Source organism: Pyrus communis, chromosome 15 (genome assembly GCF_963583255.1).
Source record: "Pyrus communis chromosome 15, drPyrComm1.1, whole genome shotgun sequence".
Taxonomy (NCBI): domain Eukaryota; kingdom Viridiplantae; phylum Streptophyta; class Magnoliopsida; order Rosales; family Rosaceae; genus Pyrus; species Pyrus communis.
In genome coordinates this window covers 8,225,960-8,244,422 of record NC_084817.1, presented here as the reverse complement: position 1 = coordinate 8,244,422, position 18,463 = coordinate 8,225,960, and the positions used below count along the sequence as shown (strand labels likewise).

Here is an 18,463-nt window from a genome sequence, read left to right as displayed (position 1 = left end):
CCACAAGCTTAGTCTTGAACTGGGCTGGAGGATTCTTTTGGTCTCCCCCGAAGGTCTGAACTTACTCCTTTTATCTGGAGTTGAATTTGATTCAAGGGTGGAGAACACTTGATTTTGAATCGGGCTTGTGATTTCTTCAAGGGCCATCGAGGCTTGATCTTGAGTGAAAATAGGACCATGAGCGGTTTCAGGATTCAGACACATGGCAGGCAAGCACGAGGTGGAGGTGATGACCTGTTTCTTTGTTCAATCTTTCCAATTCGTATTGAAGAGGGTTAGAGGATAACTCAGCATATGCAGTTGTTGCGTTTGCTGACTATCCACAAGATTGATGTTTCATTGTCACTCGTCTTAGCTGTTCTCCAAGCAGATGTGGTCCATTCTCTGGAAGTGTATCAACCGTTGAAGATGACTACTCGAGAACAACGCTAGGTAAGCAACCAGGGAATAGATTCCAAGTAGTCGGTTCCAGATCGGAAGACTGACTCCAAGTGCCGGCTGATTGCTCTCTTTCACTTTGCCATGCGAGTAATAACAAGGACAAAGGAAAAGACAGGGAAAAAGCATGATATAAGACACCTTTGCTTTCGAAGAAGCAGCGAATGAATCAACACATATATTTGTTGTGCTTGTCTCCACATGCTTCGATGTATCATTTTCACTTGCCTTACTTGCTCCATTTGCAGAAGTGGTATTTCCTTATGCAGGTTTAACATCTTCTCTTGTAGTATTTGTCCTCTGATACAGGAGTTGAATGCAAACCTTGCATTTGAATGGACCCTCACTTCTTGGTGGCAGCGCAAGTTTGAGTGGAGGTTCCGACATATTGCTTTCTCTGTCCTTGTCTTGGCAGGTGAGAACAAGGGCAAAGGAAAAGACAGGGAAAAAGCATGATATGAGATACCTTTGCTTTCGCCCTTGATGATATGAGATACTTTTGCTTTTGAAGAAGCAGCGAATGAATCAGCACATATATTTGTTGTGCTTGTCTCCATATGCTTCGATTTACCGTTTCCTCCTGCCTCATCTGTACTCCAGGCATCTGGTATCTTCTTTGGGGAAGAAGAAAAAATTGAGTATTTCGAGAGGCTTTGCTGGGAGTGCGCCCTCAGATGTGAGGAAGAGTTGGGCATTTTTTTTTTTTGCAGGTCTGCCTTGCCATAAAAGATGAAGGTTGACATATATAGGGATTTCCCAATAGCAAGTGGTGGTACTGTTCCTTTACCATTGTCGACAACTGTTGGGTAATTGAACAGTAAGATTCACGCGTTCTCAACTTTGTCAGAAATCTTTGACAAAGTTGCCCGTGATTTCTGCAAAGCTGGGGTTGCATATGAAGGGTGATGACAAATCTGGAAGAGCCCAGCTTTTGAAATTCAGAGAGTGATGACTCTTCGATCCTTGAATAAGCGGCCCAGCTTTTGAGGTTCGGAGGGTGTTACCTCTTTGATTTCTGAACAAACGCTTCTTCGATTTTTGAGCAAGCGTCTCTTCGATTTCTGAATGGCAAACAGTAGTGCGGATGCGGCTTTGTCAGAGATCTTTTGACAAAGTTGCACGCGTTTTTTTTGAAAAGCCGAGAGAGCGTCGCCTTTCCTTTTAATAGAGGTATCGATCACCTCCAACATGCACACTTTGAAGATTGCCCATTTGTGAAAATCGTCTCCGGCCCTTTGAGATTTAACTCCATCCACCCTTCTCTTTTAACACCTTTGAAAATGGCTAACCCATCGAACATTTGCTTAGATTTGAGTCTCAGCAGTGATCCGGTTACGCCGCGTCAGGCTAAGGTATGGTGCCCGTCTTTCTTATCTTCTAATGGTCCCCTTACAGGTGAAGACTCCATGATGACGGATGCAACAACAGCTACGATAGTAGCTAGGAACCTCCTCACTCCTAAAGATGGTAGGCTGCTTTCAGGATGGTCCGATGAGTTGGCCGTTCAAGAGTCCCTAGCTCTCAGCGTTCAGTGTGCAGGCTCTGTGTCCAACATGGGCCAACGCCTACTTGCTCGCTTCCGTCAAGTTGAATCGTTGATGGCAGAGGTGGAAAATCTCAAGCAAGAGATCAAATAGCTTAAGCACGAGAATAGAAGTTTGCACGTGCTTGCAAATAACTATTCGACGGGCATGAAGAGGAAGCTTGATGAGCTGCAAGAATCTGAAGGTCGGATTCAAAGTGACCGTCAAAGGCTTGCGGCTTATCTCCAGAGGCACCTTTTTCCTGGGTCATCCAGCGTTCCACCAAGTATTGAGGCCTCGAATGATCTATCTTCGATGCCTCCTGCTTCGATGCTTCCCGCTCCTAGAGTTTTGCCAAGTACTGGGGCTTCACGTGAACATCCTTTGTGAAAGCTTCATCTTTTTTTTTTTTTTTTTTTTTTTTTTTTTTTGTACGCACTTGTAATTTCTCGGAGATCAATGAACATGCTTTATTTTATTCAGTGTATTGTGCTAAATACAGATAAAACATATACATCACCAAGATGTGTTATTTCTCTTTTTTATTTTATTTTATTTTATTTATTTATTTATTTTGATGGTGTGACTGTACTTGAAGTTTTAAAGTTTCAAGTTGCCTACGTACCCTTGGTTGAGGAGGGATCAAGTCATGACGTAGTTCAAATGAGTGATGGTTTTTTTTTTGATGATTTTGCCGTACACAGTTTATGCTCTTGCGGGCCAGGAGCGTGGTGCGTTTGCTTGAGGGGTAGTAGCGCTTCAAAAAATCTGCCGTTGATGGGGCCGATCTTTAACCCGTCTTCTGCCATGATTAAGTAGGCGCCATTGGTGTAGATCTCTTGTATTACGTAGGGTCCATCCCACTTTGATGTGAACTTGCTTTTTTGTCTTATGAGTTGTAATGATAGGCCTACGCAATGCCAGCACGAGATCTCCGGCTTGGAAAGACCTTGGGCGGACTTTCTTGTTGAATGCCTTGGATAACCGTGCTTGGTAGCATTCCAAGTGTTGTTGAGCTTCGAGCCTTCTCTCATCCAGCGCTTCCAACTCCTGAAGGCGCAACTTTGCATTTTCTTCATCAGTCAAGCCTTCTTGTATAGCCATCCTTAGTGAGGGAATTTGACTTTCGAGCGGTAGAACAGCTTCTACGCCATATACGAGAGAATAAGGTGTAGCTTGGGTAGGAGTCCTATGTGTAGTCCTATATGCCCAAAGTGCTTCACTTATTCTTTCATGCCAATCTCTCTTTGTTCGGCCGATTACCTTTTTCAGGAGGTTGCACAGCGTCTTGTTGAATGCTTCCGCGAGGCCGTTGGCCGGAGCATGATACATGGAAGACTTGTGCTGCTTGAACTTGTATTTGTCGCAAAGCTCATCCACGAGTCGGTTAGAGAACTGCTTTCCGTTGTCAGTGATAATGTAGCGAGGCACCCCATATCGGTGGATGATATGCTCCTTGATGAAACGAACAACAGTTTCCTTTTTTACTTCCCTTAAAGGGATGGCTTCAGCCCACTTGGAGAAGTAATATGTTACAGCTAGGATGTAAGCTTCCCCTACAGATGACTTTGGCGTAATTGGTCCTACAACGTCCAATCCCTATGCGTCGAACGGCCGTGAAGCAACTGTAGGGTGTAATGGTTCAGGCGGTTGATGTATGAAGTTGGCGTGGAATTGGCAGGCTTGGCACCTTTTGGCGTGTTCCAGGCAGTCCTTCACCATGCTCGGCCAGTAGTAACCTATTCTTTTAAGCCGAAAATGTAGCTTTGGTCCAGACTGATGTGCCCCACACACACCTGAATGTGCTTCTTCCATGGCTAGATTAACTTCTTCCTTACCTAGGCATCTCAGGAGCACTCCTTCAAAAGAGCGTCGATAGAGTGTTCCTTTGTAGTAAAGGAAGCAAGGTGCTCGTCGACGTATTTCGGAACGGTGTCTGAGATCATCTGGAAGCTTTCCATGCTCTAAGTAGTCGATCAGCGGCTGTCTCCACTCTTCAGCATCGACTGGAAGTACTGAGATGACATTTGTATCATCTAGTGACATTTCATTAACGAGCGGAATCACCCATCTTTGGCAAACTGGCACGTCTGCAACTTCATCTTTTCCTAGTGTCATACTCGAGGCTAGATTGGCGAGAGCGTCTGCCATTTGATTTTCCTTTCTTGGTACATGTTCTAGTGTCACAACTTCGAACTTTTGTAGCAGTTGGGTCGCTAGCCGGAAGTATGGGACGAGATCATCTTTCCTCACCTCATATTCAGTTAAGAGTTGATTGATTATGAGCTTGGAATCGCCATATACCTCAAGAACTGTGATTTCCATGTTGATCGCCATTTGGAGCCCGATGATCAATGCTTGGTACTCAGCAACATTGTTGGAGCATAGCTCATTCAGTTGGAAGGAGTAAGGTAGTATTTGCCTTTGTGGCGACATGAATACTACTCATACCCCCGCTCCGTCTGCTCGTGCGGATCCGTCGAAGAACATCGTCCATGTTGGGAAGAAGTCGATGTAGAACACCTCCTCGTCAGGCAAGTAGTGTTTGGTGCTGTTTGTAGTTTCAGCTCGTGCAGGCAAGGAGCGTTTGGTGCCGTTTGCAGTTTCAGCTCGTGCAGGCAAGGAGCGTTTGGTGCCGTTTGCAGTTTCACTCGTGCAGGCAAGGAGCGTTTGGTGCCGTTTGCAGTTTCAGCTCGTGCAGGCAAGGAGCGTTTTGGTGCCGTTTGCAGTTTCAACTCGTGCAGACAATGAGCGTTTGGTGCCGTTTGCAGTTTCAGCTGGTGCAGGCAAGGAGCGTTTGGTGTCACCTTTTAGGCTCGTGCGAACGAGGAGCTTGTGGTGTCGTTTGCAGTTTCAACTCGTGCAGACAAGGAGCTTGTGGACAAGATGGTTGCTGCTTGTCCAATTTCTTCGAAGCGATCTTCGAAAGACATTCCTCACAATCTTCATAGCAAGGAGCCTTGATCGAGAAATTGAATAAGTCTTCGATGAAGAAGAGATCGCGCATGAACGATCTTTGTGTTGAAATTTTCTTATCTTCAACATTTTCACATTGCTTTGGAGGTTGGTGAAAGCTGCTTTCCCTTCTTTCTGATTGGTGCACTTGTGGAGAAGACATATGTTTCTCGTGCAGTTTCTTCGGAGTGACATGAGTCCATCCTTCAATTTCACTTGACTTGGAGCATGCCCCCAACAGTCGAGGTGAAGACTTTGAGTCGAAAGAGCCAGAAGTGACATCTTTCTTAGGGATTTCATCTTCAGTGTCGTCCTCTTGGGTTTGTTGGCATGAAGATTTGCCAGTGTGGACGATGATGCGCCTCCTTACTTTCAGTGGTCCTTTTGTGTCGACCTCTAGGATTGCTTGGCGCTTCATCCTTGAAGGAATCAAGCTTCGAACGTCGCCTTTTTCTGCTAACCCATCGAACTTTTCTTCCTTTGGTGTTGTCTTCCTCTTTCCAAAAGGCTTCTCATTATCTTCAAATCTTTCCGAAGCTGATCGTCGCAGAGGAGAGATAGCTGTGGTGCTTTGTTTCTTAGGCTTTAACAACCTTTCAAAAACAGAGCTTTGGGATGTTGGCGCGTTAAGCCTCTTGAAGACAGAGGTTCGGCCTTGACTACCAATGCGATTAAGCACTGAAATTCTGGAGCTTGAATGGCTCATCCTATCGAAGACCGACGTCCGAGGGGCGGGTTTAGGCTCTTTTTGGTCTTGTTCAGTGCTCACGCTAATGTGTTGAGCGCTAGCTTTCTTCACTTTGCTTGAAATCTTCACAGGTGTATTTGGTGTGAAGCCAAGTCCAGCTTTGTTGTTGTCAACTCCGTAATCATGCTCCTTCAACTTCTTTTGAGTCTCGGTGAGGTCACGATCTTTGTCATTGACGGTGTTTGAAACCTTCTTTCCAAGATTTGAAGAGGAAGCAAAGTCATGCCTAGCCTTTGACATGAGTTCGTAGGCATTTGGGTTAAAGCCTTCTTCGGTCTTCTTAGTTGGAAGAGAGCTTGATTTCATTTTGACGTCATGCTGTGCCTCCAGACGGTTGATGAGTCCGGCGGTTTGCAAGTTTTTCACCTCTGCAGTCCGTGTGAGCTTTGCGATTGCTTCATTCATCTGAGCTAGCTGCTCCTCGATTGAAGTTACTCCAGTGGTCATGACTTGCATGGTTGTACTGCCGCTCGAATCAGCGTCGGAGAGTAGGGACTCTGAGTATTTCCTCAGGCTTTCCCCTCTTGATGCCCTTAGCGAGGCTAGGGTGATCACAGGCTCGTGCCTCAGGTGCTCTTGTTCCTTTGACAGAGTTAATGCAGGGGCAGAAGCCGCGGCAAAAAGAGCTCTTGCCTTACTTCGGGTTATGGTGCCCGAAATATCACCACTTGCGGCGATGATGTTCTTGTTCTTTGCTTTGATTGCAGGAACAGCTTGATCCTTTCTTGATGCCATTTGCATTTTTCGATGATTTGAGGATAGAGATGAGAGGTAGAGATGTCCCACCGGGCGTGCCAAATTTGTGAACACAAAAGATTCCTTGAAACAAGAAACAAGAATAACGTGTACAAAATAATATTTTTGTGTTTATGATTTTGGGGTTACGATATCTCTCAAATTTGGTCCTCTGATTCTATCTTCGTAAGATGTAGATTTGTTGATCCAAGGGTCGTCGAGGCTTGATCTTGGATGAACAGTTGTAAGTTTCTTCAAGGGCTTTCGTGGCTTTGATCTTGAAGGTTGATGGAAGTTTCTTCAAGGGCCTTCAGGGCTTGATCTTGAATGTTGATGGATGAGCGGATTTTCAAGGGCTTTTGGGCTTGATCTTGAAGAACGGTTGGTTTTCTTCAAGGGCCGTCGAGGCTTGATCTTGAATGAACAGTTGGTTTTCTTCAAGGGCTTTTGGGCTTGATCTTGAAGAACGGTTGGTTTTCTTCAAGGGTCGTCGAGGCTTGATCTTGAATGAACAGTTGGTTTTCTTCAAGGGCTTTTGGGCTTGATCTTGAAGAATAGATGTGTGGATTTGTTTGTTGATCCAAGGGGCCGTCGGGGCTTGATCTAAGGATGAACAGTTGATAAATGGATCTTCAAGGGGCGTTGGGCTTGATCTTGAAGAATGGGTGTATGGGTTTGTTGAGGTTGTTGATCCAAAGGGCCGTTGGGGCTTGATCTTAGGATGAACGGATGATGAATGATGAACACTTTCTTCAAGGGCCGTCGGGGCTTGATCTTGAATAATGGTTGTGTGGACTTCTTCAAGGGCCGTCGGGGCTTGATCTTGAAAGAGGATTTAACGAAGAACGAAGAGAGCTTTCTTGATCCTTCGGAATTCTTGGGAATTTGGATGGTTGGAAGCTTTGGAGTTTCAAAGCTTCAAGGATTTGGGGAATTCTCTTCTAATTTTGGAGTAGAGAAATGTATTTGTGAATTCCTTGATGCTTGATACCTTGATGGAGAAGCCTATTTATAGGCTTTGAGAATGAATCACCACCACAAAATATTTTTTTCCTTTTCAAGCACCATTGCCTAATTTTCCCACTTAATGCAATATTGAAATTGAAGTGGTGTAACTTATGGCCTAATTTCCCACTTAATACCATTTTAAACTTGAAGTGGTCTAACTTATGGCCTAATTTCCCACTTAACACCATTTTAAACTTGAAATGTGTATGCTTTGTCATTGCCCAAATGAGAAAAACTTGCTTTGATCCGTAATGGATTGAAGTGTGCTTGCCTTGTCATTGCCCAACATGAGAAGAAAAACTTGTTTTGATCCTCAATGGATTGAAATGTGCTTACCTTGTCATTGCCCAAATTGAGAAGAAAAAACTTGTTTAATCATCCAAGGGTATTTCTTCCTATTTTGTTGAGTCACATGTCATGTGTACAATTTGTACGACATGTGGCTTATGCCATGTATGCCCTGACATGTCAAAACTTTAATACGTTGGTGAACATTTGTTTTACTGAAATTTCGATGTCTACAACGTCATATATTATAAGAGGTGTGATATCTACTCACTTTTTTTTATTTCTCACACACCTTTCTAATTTTCGGCCGTTAAATCGAATGAATTGAAGAAGATCAGAGGACAAATAATACAAATGGAGAAACATTTTAAAGAAAAATTTTCCACTTACATATATTAATATAAAGCATACACGCTCTCTATTCCCCGTCAGTCCAACCGACACGTCGTCAAATATTCGTGGAAATTGCCACTTTTTGCCAAATTTTCAAACCGAGGCCCAAACATGAAAAACAAAAATTAAAACCAAAAAAATAAAAAGTTGTTCCAGTGGCCAAAATTTCCAATTGGAAAGGTGGAAGGTGGAACTCGGAAGCCTAGCTCCTCCTCAAAGTTTGTCGCTTTCTTCTGCGGAGATCAAATTCCAAAGGGCGAAACATGGTATTCTACTTCAAAGCTCGATCGGACGTCGGCGATTTCACCATTTTCATGGGCCTCGACAAGTTCGAGAACGAGGAGCTCATCAAATATGGCTTCCCCGAAGACATTTGGTAGCTCTCCCCCAATTCTCTGTCTCCAATTGTTTGAATTATCAATCCAATTCGCAATTTATCCGAATTTTTCATTAGAAAGATAGAAAATTTGCAATTACATTTCTTGTCAAGTTTTGGAATTTTCTGGTCAAGAATCTAGAATTAACTCGAATTTGGGGATTAGATTAGGGGGTATTGCAATTTTCTCACAATTGAAGAAGCAGATTATGTGGTTTGAATATTAGGAGCTTGCTTAATGAAATCAGTGACAGAATCAAGATAACCGTTCGTTCTTGTATAAATAGTGTATCTGTTCTTCCACCAGGAGGGGGAGGGATGATTGAGATTGTTTGTGCAGTTCACGTAATCGTTGACCCCTTTCCAATTGATACTAAGCAGCTTAACGACCGAATTGGTCCTCTTTCACTTTGTATCAGCATTGTGATTCCGTGTTTCTTTAACTGCATAATCACTTCAAATTCGGCTGTTTATTATGTGGTTGAGGCATTTATATATAAGGATGAATTTACCTTGTAATTATAGATATCTAATGTTTAAGAAATGCATGTTTAGCCGGTTTTCGAGTAATTGCTTGTTTGGTTTGGACCACGTTTGCACATTATTCTGTGTTTGATTGTCTGGATTGTTATTAGTAACTCAACAACAACGAAAGAAAAGACTTGTTATTAGTAGGAAATTTGTACTGTGTATGCTTAAAGATTTTTCTGATGGGATTTTGGCGTTACAGGTTCCATGTGGATAAAATGTCATCTGCCCATGTTTATGTTAGACTGCACAAAGGACAGACCATTGACGATATAAGCGAAGGCTTACTGGAGGATTGTGCTCAACTTGTCAAAGCAAATTCCATCCAAGGCATTATCTAAACAGATTCTTATGTTTTAGAGAAATTTGGTTCCACTTTTTAATTTCATCTACGTCTCTATAGAAGGTTTCGTTTCTTCTGGTTCTAGTTAGGATACTGCAGTGGTGCCGTGTACTAATGATGTATTATGTTGCAGGCAATAAGGTGAACAATGTTGATGTTGTTTACACTCCCTGGTCCAATTTGAAGAAAACTGCCTCCATGGATGTTGGTCAAGTTGGTTTCTACAATTCAAAGATGGTGAGGTTCTACAATATGTACATTATTTTGCGGAATCAAGCCATGCCATGTAGTTTGTATTTTCATTGGGTTCGGCATACACGGAGATACTGATCATTGTCCAACTCTGACACTTTGTTAAGGTTCGAACAGTGAGAGTGGAGAAGCGGATCAATGAGGTAGTTAATAGATTGAACAGGACAAAAGTGGAAAGAAAGCCTGATTTGAAAGGTAAAGTTATAGTCTCAGCTTCATTTTACTTGTCTACAAAATGTGGCTCTAAAAGTCCAATCTTGAAAAGCAATACTCATGTTGCTCTTTATGGAGGAAAGTTGACACTTGGTCTACTATTTCTTATGTATGTTTTGTATTTACGGATATAGTAAGTGATATTGGACTTCAAATGTTACCCTTATCTATTTATGGTGCAATCGAGAGATAGCTAACGTGCAAATAAAATGTAAGTGCAGCTGAGCGAGAAGCAGTTAATGCAGCAGAAAGAGCTGAGAGAAAGCAGTTCCTGAGGGACAAGGTAAGTTCCGCCTCCTGTCTTGGCCAATATGAGGCTCTTAGTGTGTCACATTATCTGAGTGGATTCTTCATCTCAGTAAGTTCAAATTTTCTTCATGTAATTTTTCTCTTGCCGTGAAGCTTTACCTTAGAACTTTTGACTTGCACTTAGCTCAACGGGTTTTGGATTTAGTAATGGTTAACAGTCTGAATCTTGAACTTAGTAAGAGTACTACGACTTGCTTTTGATCAACTCATCTTGCCTCTAGGCTGTATCTCCCATTGTTGTAATGTAATATATTATATTCTTGTGTTGAGCAAAACAATTTAATTTTTGATGAAACTATTTTGCAGAAACGACGAGAGGAGATGGAAAGGCTTGAGAAGGAGAGACAGTTGGAACTAAGGAGCTACAAAGGTTTGATGAATTCTGAAAATATGACATCTAACAAACAAATTGCATCAACAAACAAGTCATTGCAGGAACTGGAAGAGGACTTCATGTAAGGATATCATTGTCTTTGGGTTGGGCGAGATGGCTGCCGTGTGCCGCTGCCCATGAAGAATCGAGTTTATCATTCAGTTTGTGAGTTAGTCTTAAAAGTTACTTCCATTCATGAAATATAATGTCCTAAACCTTTTATTTTGTTGATGTCGGTAAGAAAAAGAGAAAAAGCAAAAACGGAGGGAGAAAACAAAATGGGTTTATGGGTGAGGGCTGGTTCGGGGAGTATCTCTTTCTTGTCACTGCATGTTGTATGCGTATCATAATGGCGATACACAAAAATTAAACTTCATTCAAGATGATGAATGACTTACTTGCAAATGGATTTACATCATTTTAAAACCCTTATTAGTTAATTATATTTGCAGTTTGTGAATGATTTACTACCAAGCACACACACGCACCACGCACACGTGCACACGCGCGCGCACACGCACGCACCGCACACACAGAGAGGAAAAAAAGAGAGGGGAAGGGAGTTAACAAGATAATATTGCTAGCTTAAGAGAGTAAAATGAATGACAGGGAACCCTAATATTTGTATGCTTGTGTTTGTATCTTTACATGCAAGTTATTTAGTGCAAATGTATGTCGTGTTTGTGTGTAGCTGGATTTATGCGAATCTTATTCGGATGTTCTTAATTGTTTCCCTGTTTCTGGGATTATCTGTAAACATTTGGTCCGTACCGCTCTATCGCGAATTTAGTACCGATTGATTCAATGTTTGAGGAGCATTTATATTCAAATTGTTAAACCTCTTTGGATTGATTTGGAATTTACGATGGTGATGATAAACTCTTGATTTCGTTTGTAGAAATGTTTTGGTTCAATAAACGCAAGGCATAAGCTTTAGCGGAACTAACTGTGGAGCTAAACCAAGACTTTTAACACCATTGACAAACAACAGATTCAATTTTAGGGGTAGAGATCTCGTGTTGGAAGATGAATTCGTTTTCAACTCGGTTTTGGTCTGATTAGGTGAATAAGAAAAAGACCAAGTGCTTAAAATGTTGAACCATATACAAATGTGGACTATGGGAAAAGGAAGGTTGCTCTGTTCTTGCTGCGTGAACTCAAACGTATCTATAGAGAGATGAATTTTGTCACAACTATCTGGCGGTGTGGCATTCAAATACATGCATCATTTAAACTCAGAACTAACTTTTATCGATTTCCATTGTCATAGACCAAAGCGAAAGATTATACTAATTTTGAGACTATTTTAAGATAAAAGGCCAGAAAAAGGAAGATTTTAATGTAATACGCCAAAAAAAAGGAAGATTTTAACGTGGGAGAGATTAATGCGAGGAAATGCTGAACATTTAGCACGGTGTTTGTCACCTCACGTGAGTACGACCTGGTTTGGTACTGAGGTGATTCTGAAAAAAAGTTGGTATAAAAAAAAGCTGGGAGCTGTTTTTGTGTTTAGTAAGCATTCAGCTTCAGTTTTTTTTCACTGTTTTGGGTGAAAAAAAGCTAAAGCTGGTATAAAAAAAAACTGGGAGCTGTTTTTGTGTTTGGTAAACATTCAGCTTCAGTTTTTTTTCACAGTTTTGGGTGAAAAAAAGCTAAAAACAAGAAACTGCAAAACCTAGCTTTGAAAAACTAGTTTTTTTTCACATCCGTTTTACATAAAAGTTTACCAAACATTATAATACTGCTTTTTTTTTTTCAAAAGCACTTTTACAAAAAAGTTTACCAAACACTCTGTTGCTTTATTTCACAGCCGCTTATTCTCACAGCACAGCAGAAGCAGTTTTTTTTCAAAGCACAGCAATACCAAACCAACCCTAAGACCTGGTTTAGTACTGAGGTGATTCTGAAAAAAGCTAGTATAAAAAAAGCTGGGAGCTGTTTTTGTGTTTGGTAAACATTCAGCTTCAGCTTTTTTTCACAGTTTTGGATGAAAAAAAGCCAAAAACAAGAAGCTGCAAAACCTAGATTTGAAAAATCGGCTTTTTTTCACATTTGTTTTACATAAAAGTTTACCAAACACTATAATACTGTTTTTTTTTTCAAAAGCACTTTTACAAAAAAGTTTACCAAACACTCTGCTGCTTTATTTCACAGCCGCTTATTCTCACAGCACACCAGAATCAGTTTTTTTTCAAAACACAGCAATACCAAACCAGCTCTACGTGTGATCTTCAAGCATTTGATCGGAACAGAATCCAAAGCTAAACTGCAGTACAGCAGGGGATTTGATGCCTGCCTCTCTCTCCAGCCTTTGACCCTGGTGGGTCCCAACTCTCCTATATGCTTACGTGGCAGAAAACTGGAGCATCTCGGAGCAGAGAACTGGACGACAAACAAGCGATAAGTAAAGCCCACTTAAAAACTACTTAAACCGAAAAACAAACTGAAGAAGCCCAAACGACGCTGAAAATATCCCCCTCCAAAACCCTAGAATCCCTCTCTCTCCTCTGTTCCCTCTCACTGTTCGGAAGCGAAACAACAGTTTCACACAGTCACTCTCTCTTTCTCTCTCCTCCTAACAATGGCGACGCCTTCTTTGGACGAAGAAACCTCGAAGAAAGTGATCCGCCAGGTTCGGTGTTCAAACGCTCCCAAATTTTGATCGATTTTGTTCGAGTTTATCAAATTTCAGATTTTTTTATTATTAATTTTTCCCTGAAAAACTCGATTTTGTAATTTTCAGGTCGAGTTTTACTTCAGCGACAGCAATCTTCCGAGGGACGATTTTCTCAGTAAAACGATTAGTGAAGGCGAAGACGGACGTATCCTTACTTTATCAAATTTCTGGGTTTTTCAAGTCTAATTAAATTAATTTGTAGTGTAATTTTTTTTAGGGTTTGGATTTCTGGGTTTTGAGTTGACCTTGAATTTGACCGTTAGTGGTTAGCTTGGCTCTGATATGCTCGTTTAGTCGGATGAGAAATCATCTCAGTTTGGGGGATGTGAAGCCGGACAGTGTCCCCAAAGCTACCATAAAGGCCGTTGCCGAAACGCTTCGACTATCTGCCACTCTAAAACTTTCGGAAGACGGTGAGCTCCCTGTTCGTAATCACTAGAATGCAACTACAAATGCAATGCTGCTTTATATTAACAAAATTGGTTTCTGGGCGAAGACGAATAAATCGTGTTTATGTGTTTTAGGGACAAAGGTTGGTAGGGCTAATGAAATGCTGAAGCCGGAGGAGGTGATAGAGCAGGTTGACATAAGAACGGTAGCTGCTTCACCGTTTGCGTTTGATGTGAAGCTTGAAGATGTCGAAACTTTTTTTAGACAATTTGCCAAGGTATTGGTTGCTGCACCATCATTAAGTGGCATTGAATTACTGCTGCTTGCTATCTTTTCGTATTTCAGTATTTTGTAAAAAGATTTGTGCTTTTTATTAATGTTGCATTTGTAAGAATTTGTTCTCAATTGTTTCAGGTTAACAGCGTGAGGCTGCCTCGCCATGTTGCCGACAAAAAGCTACTCTGTGGCACTGCTTTGGTTGAGTTTTCAACTGAGGAAGAAGCCAATAAGATTTTGGAGCAACCTTTGGAATGTGCAGGTGTTAAGTTAGAACTGAAGCCGAAGTAAGTTTCACTTCTTGCATACCTTTGTCATACAGAAAATCTGTTTATTTTTTATTTTTTTTTCAATTTTGTTTAATTAGGTTATGACAATACAAAAAGGCATTGGCAGGTAATTGAAATAAAACAAATCTGGTTCTTTTATAATGTAATTTTCTCCTCTGTCATCTTGTTTTCGTTTCATACGAAATGCAGCTTAACAAATATATTTTTTTGTATTTGTTATGATTCTGTAATTTTTGTTCTTACGAGTCCCTGTTTGTATATCTGCATGTTCTAATAGAGTATGTGTGATTCAGGAGGGATTTTGATGCCGATAGAGAAAGAGAGGTAAAGGAATATGAGGCTCGACCTGTTACAAGTACAAAGGGCAAGAATAACCCGAAAGCTGAAGCTGAGTAAGTGGATACACTTATTTGATTTCCATATTTTTCTTCTTTGGGTGTTTAACCTGATTAACTTGTCTTATGATGTTACAGCTACCCTAAAGGCTTGATTGTTGCATTCACGTTAAAGAGCTTGTCCGGCAAAGGTCCTGCAGTGGTTAGTGGTGCGCCGGACAATGCTAATGGTAGTACAAATGGTACTAGTGAAGAAACAGAAAATAAGGTGTCAGAAGATGTTAAAGTAGCTAATGAAGATGTAGAAGTTTCTGGAGAGGATGCTAAGGATAAGGAAAATTCTGATGAGAAAAATAGTTTGGATGACGTGAAGGAAACTGGAGATGGGGAAAAGTCTTCAGAAGGTTCCGTTCCAAAGGGTGGAGAGAAGGAAGAAAGATTGAATGCTGCCGCATACAAAGATAACATGGATGTCGTTTTGCGTGAGGATTTGAAGGCTGTCTTTGAAAAGTTTGGCACCGTAAAGGTATCACAATTATTCTCATTACTTTATGGCTTGGATTTCTCTATGCAGTGCGTTATTAATTACGGTACTCTTTAACAATTTGTAGGTAGATTCTTTGTGTTCATCATGGTTGAGTGTATTCTGATGATTTGTTCTGACATTTTCACACCCGTTTCTGTCATGTGAAGTACATTGATTTCAAGATCGGAGAAGAATCAGGATACATTCGGTTTGAAGAACCTGAAGCAGCTCAGAAAGCACGTGCAGCTGCAGTCTTTACCGAGCAAGGAGGTCTGGCTGTGAAGAATTTCATCGCTACTTTGGAACCAGTCAGTGGTAAGCAGCAACTTTCACCTTTATTTCATTTATAGTGGTTATATCCTGGAGCTTGATGCGTCATGAATACTAGTTTCCTCCTCTTGTATTGAATGTTGTTCTGCTTGCCAATCTTTCAGGTGAGGCGGAAAAGGAGTACTGGAGCCTTTTCCGTGGCAACCAAGAAAAATTCCGTGATAGTAAGAACCACCGTGGAGGAAGGTTAGTTTTAAATTCTACACACGCCCCATCAGCGCCCTAGTTTTCTCCCCGGATCATGAGTTCCCATTTCTTATTTTTCGATTTGTGTTTGTGCTTACCAGGGGAGGCAAGCACCATCGAGGTGGGTGGAAAGGCCGCTCAAGAGACAATGATAAATCCGGTGGTCGCCCCAATAAAGTCCGCAAATTTTGATCTACACGAGAGCCATCCCCTCGATCATGTTTTTGGATCAATTTTGTGCTATACGTTTTCGATAGAGGCTGGTCTCTCTTAGCTATAAAAAAGCTTGGTAATTTTTGCTTCGTTACGAACAGTAATATTGTTCTAGTACTTATCTGTGTAACATGAATAATATAATTTTATAGTTTATTTTCCTCAACCTTTCTTGATTTCTCCATAAACTAATTAATTACCTATATTTGAAGAACTGGCTAGTTTTATGGAAATTCTCAGAAAATCTTATTGGTGAATCTGGTGAATTATTAAAAAAAAAGGCAAATTACAAAAAACTACCTTAACTATTGGATCATTAACAGTTTCATACCTTGTCTTTAAAAAGTTTCAATGTAATACCGTATCTTTCGAATTTGTTACAATGTTATACCTTTCGTCAGTTGATTGTCAATTCCTTTGTTAAATGCTGACGTGGCATAAGACGGAGTCTATTTTTTATTAAAAATATATAAAAAAACAATTAAAAATATTAATTAAATATTAACTAAATATTTAAAAAAATTTAAAAAAAAACCCAACCCCCTGTAACCCAAAAGGAGGAAAAAAAAAAAAACAAAAACCAGAGCCCAACCCGCAACCCATCCTCCATCTCCTCTGCGCACCCATCTTTCGCATCTTCCTCCCCCTTCCACTCGAGCCCAAACCGCAACCCAGAGAAAGAGAAATAAAAAAAAATCCATCTTCTTCTCCTTCTTCTTGGGTTGCAGGGGGTTGGGTTTTGGAGGGGGGGGGGGACGAACTGGGTTTGGTTTGGATTTTTTTTTTTTGGGTGGGGGGGGGTACGAACTGAGTTTGGTTTAGGTTTTTTTTCCTTCTTCTGGGCTGCAGGGGGTTGGTTTTTTTTTTTTTTTTTTTTTTTTTTTTTTTTTTTTAAGTTTTTAATAGAAAGTGTGTCACGCCACGTTAGCATTTAATAGAGGAATTGACAGACAACTGACGGAAAGTATGACATTGAAACTTTTTAAAAACGAGATATGAAATTGTTAATGACCCAATAGTTGAGGTAGTTTTTTGTAATTTACCCTAAAAAAAAAATTAGGGCCTGTTGGCATCACGTAGAGTACCAAACTACCCTAAAAGATTTTTGAGTTTTGTTTTCAACCTTCCCCATGTTACAATTTATATGCATTCATATCAAATTTTGGGTTCATAAGAAATATTCAAGCCAAATTAAAAGTTCTTCAAGGATTACAAGGGTATTAAGGGCTAGTTTAGTATTGTTGTGCTTTAAAAAAAAAAAAAACTATTTATATTATGAGAATAAATAGTTGTAAAATAAAGTTATTAAGTATTTGGTAAACATTTTTTTGTAATAGTTCATTTAATAAAAAAAAAACAGTGTCTGAGTGTTTAGTAAACTTTTAAATAAATTTCTTTGAATATATTAAATAACTAAAAATAATATAGTATTTAATGTGATATAATAATTGTCAAAGACAATAATGTATTGACAAAGATTGTAATTTTGCAAAACATGTGGGGGGGGGGGTATACATGTCATTTGAAAAGTTCATGCTTTGAAAAAAAAAAAAAACAATAATGATATTCTTACCACAAATGAGTTGGACAGTCACATCATTTAATCAAAATGTTAATCAATAATTAATAAAAATATTGTTAATTAAATGATGATTGCGGTATACGAGAAGTTTTATTCTTCCACCTAATATTATTTAAGTATTTTAATTAATAAAAAAATTGAAATTAAATGATGTAGCTTGTTCAACTCATCTACCACCTAAGATGGTAAAGAAGTGTGGTATAAAATTGTGATGAGAATAGCATTACTAAAAAAAAAAAAGCATTTTTTTAGAAGCATGGTAGATTATGCTTCTATTTTTTTTTTTTATGCTTTCCTATTTTCATTGACAGCAGTTTTTTTTTTAAAAAAAAAAAAATTTGTTTTACCAAATATATTTAATGTTGCAGATTTTTTTAATAAGCTAGTTTTTTTTTTTTTTTTTATTTTTTTTTTAAAGCACCACGATCCCAAACCAACCTTAAGTTAATGAATCATACAATGAAGTTTTGAAAGAGAGTAATTGAGCATAGACTGAGGCAAAAGACATGAGTCTCAAAAAATCAATTCCGATTCATGTTAGGATGTTCGAATATGAAGAGAATCTATTTCTTTCTATAATTTAAATGAATTTAATGCAGATTATTAAATCGTATGTCAAACAAATTCCCACCTAATTCTTTAACTGTCCCCTTGTTCTCTCTAATACTCACTTTAATATCGAAATCTTTTTGTTCTCCTATAAGCATGGATTAAAACAAAGTTAATGGAGTCGCTATTGACAATACAAAAACATTATTTTCATGTGTACATTCTTTCTTTCTTATGTCATCGAATAATTTTTTAAATACTAATAACAGCTTATATTATTTTATACAAATTTAAGCATATGCAATAATATCAAATAAAAAAATCTCATAGTAAACCAGGTGTTTTTTTAGTACAAGCGTTATTCTGCAATATTTTATGGGTAATGCTAGAGAAATTAAATTTGTAAATACAAGTTTTGGAAACTAAGAGACATAGAAGTTGATGATTGGTTTATTACTTAAACGTTGATAGACGTGCTTATTCCTATTGGTGACACATCATTTAGTTTGCAAATTTAGTCTCCTTAACATTACCCATAATTTATAGGGGTATGATATCAACACACTTTTTATGAATTGATGACGATCAAATGATATAAATTAACAAGGAGTATGTAAGAAATAAATA

At 39.5% G+C, this 18,463-nt stretch overlaps 2 protein-coding genes across 2 annotated transcripts; both read left to right on the top strand.

Annotated features, from left to right (window-relative positions):
* The first annotated feature begins 8,182 nt into the window (after nucleotides 1-8,182).
* Nucleotides 8,183-10,922, top strand: LOC137717863 (uncharacterized). The gene is made up of 6 exons (XM_068457358.1): nucleotides 8,183-8,464; nucleotides 9,195-9,322; nucleotides 9,469-9,572; nucleotides 9,695-9,782; nucleotides 10,022-10,083; nucleotides 10,416-10,922. Exons 1-6 carry the CDS (start codon nucleotides 8,352-8,354, stop codon nucleotides 10,566-10,568), a joined length of 648 nt encoding a protein of 215 aa, XP_068313459.1. The 5' UTR covers nucleotides 8,183-8,351; the 3' UTR covers nucleotides 10,569-10,922.
* Nucleotides 10,923-12,925: 2,003 nt separating this feature from the next.
* LOC137717694 (la protein 1-like) lies at nucleotides 12,926-15,871 on the top strand. Its single transcript, XM_068457138.1, has 10 exons — nucleotides 12,926-13,114; nucleotides 13,226-13,304; nucleotides 13,423-13,572; nucleotides 13,684-13,826; nucleotides 13,964-14,112; nucleotides 14,409-14,507; nucleotides 14,589-14,976; nucleotides 15,144-15,291; nucleotides 15,411-15,492; nucleotides 15,594-15,871. Exons 1-10 carry the CDS (start codon nucleotides 13,064-13,066, stop codon nucleotides 15,682-15,684), a joined length of 1,380 nt encoding a protein of 459 aa, XP_068313239.1. The 5' UTR covers nucleotides 12,926-13,063; the 3' UTR covers nucleotides 15,685-15,871.
* Nucleotides 15,872-18,463: the final 2,592 nt, after the last annotated feature.

Bases quoted from the DNA above. Each gene is read 5' to 3' on its own strand.
- LOC137717863 (XM_068457358.1), top strand. From the start codon at position 8,352: ATGGTATTCTACTTCAAAGCTCGATCGGACGTCGGCGATTTCACCATT. The intron at 8,465-9,194 runs GTAGCTCTCCCC...TTGGCGTTACAG, and splicing joins GGCTTCCCCGAAGACATTTG to GTTCCATGTGGATAAAATGT. The intron at 9,323-9,468 runs GCATTATCTAAA...ATTATGTTGCAG, and splicing joins CAAAGCAAATTCCATCCAAG to GCAATAAGGTGAACAATGTT.
- LOC137717694 (XM_068457138.1), top strand. From the start codon at position 13,064: ATGGCGACGCCTTCTTTGGACGAAGAAACCTCGAAGAAAGTGATCCGC. The intron at 14,113-14,408 runs GTAAGTTTCACT...TGTGTGATTCAG, and splicing joins AAGTTAGAACTGAAGCCGAA to GAGGGATTTTGATGCCGATA. The intron at 15,493-15,593 runs GTTAGTTTTAAA...TGTGCTTACCAG, and splicing joins AAGAACCACCGTGGAGGAAG to GGGAGGCAAGCACCATCGAG.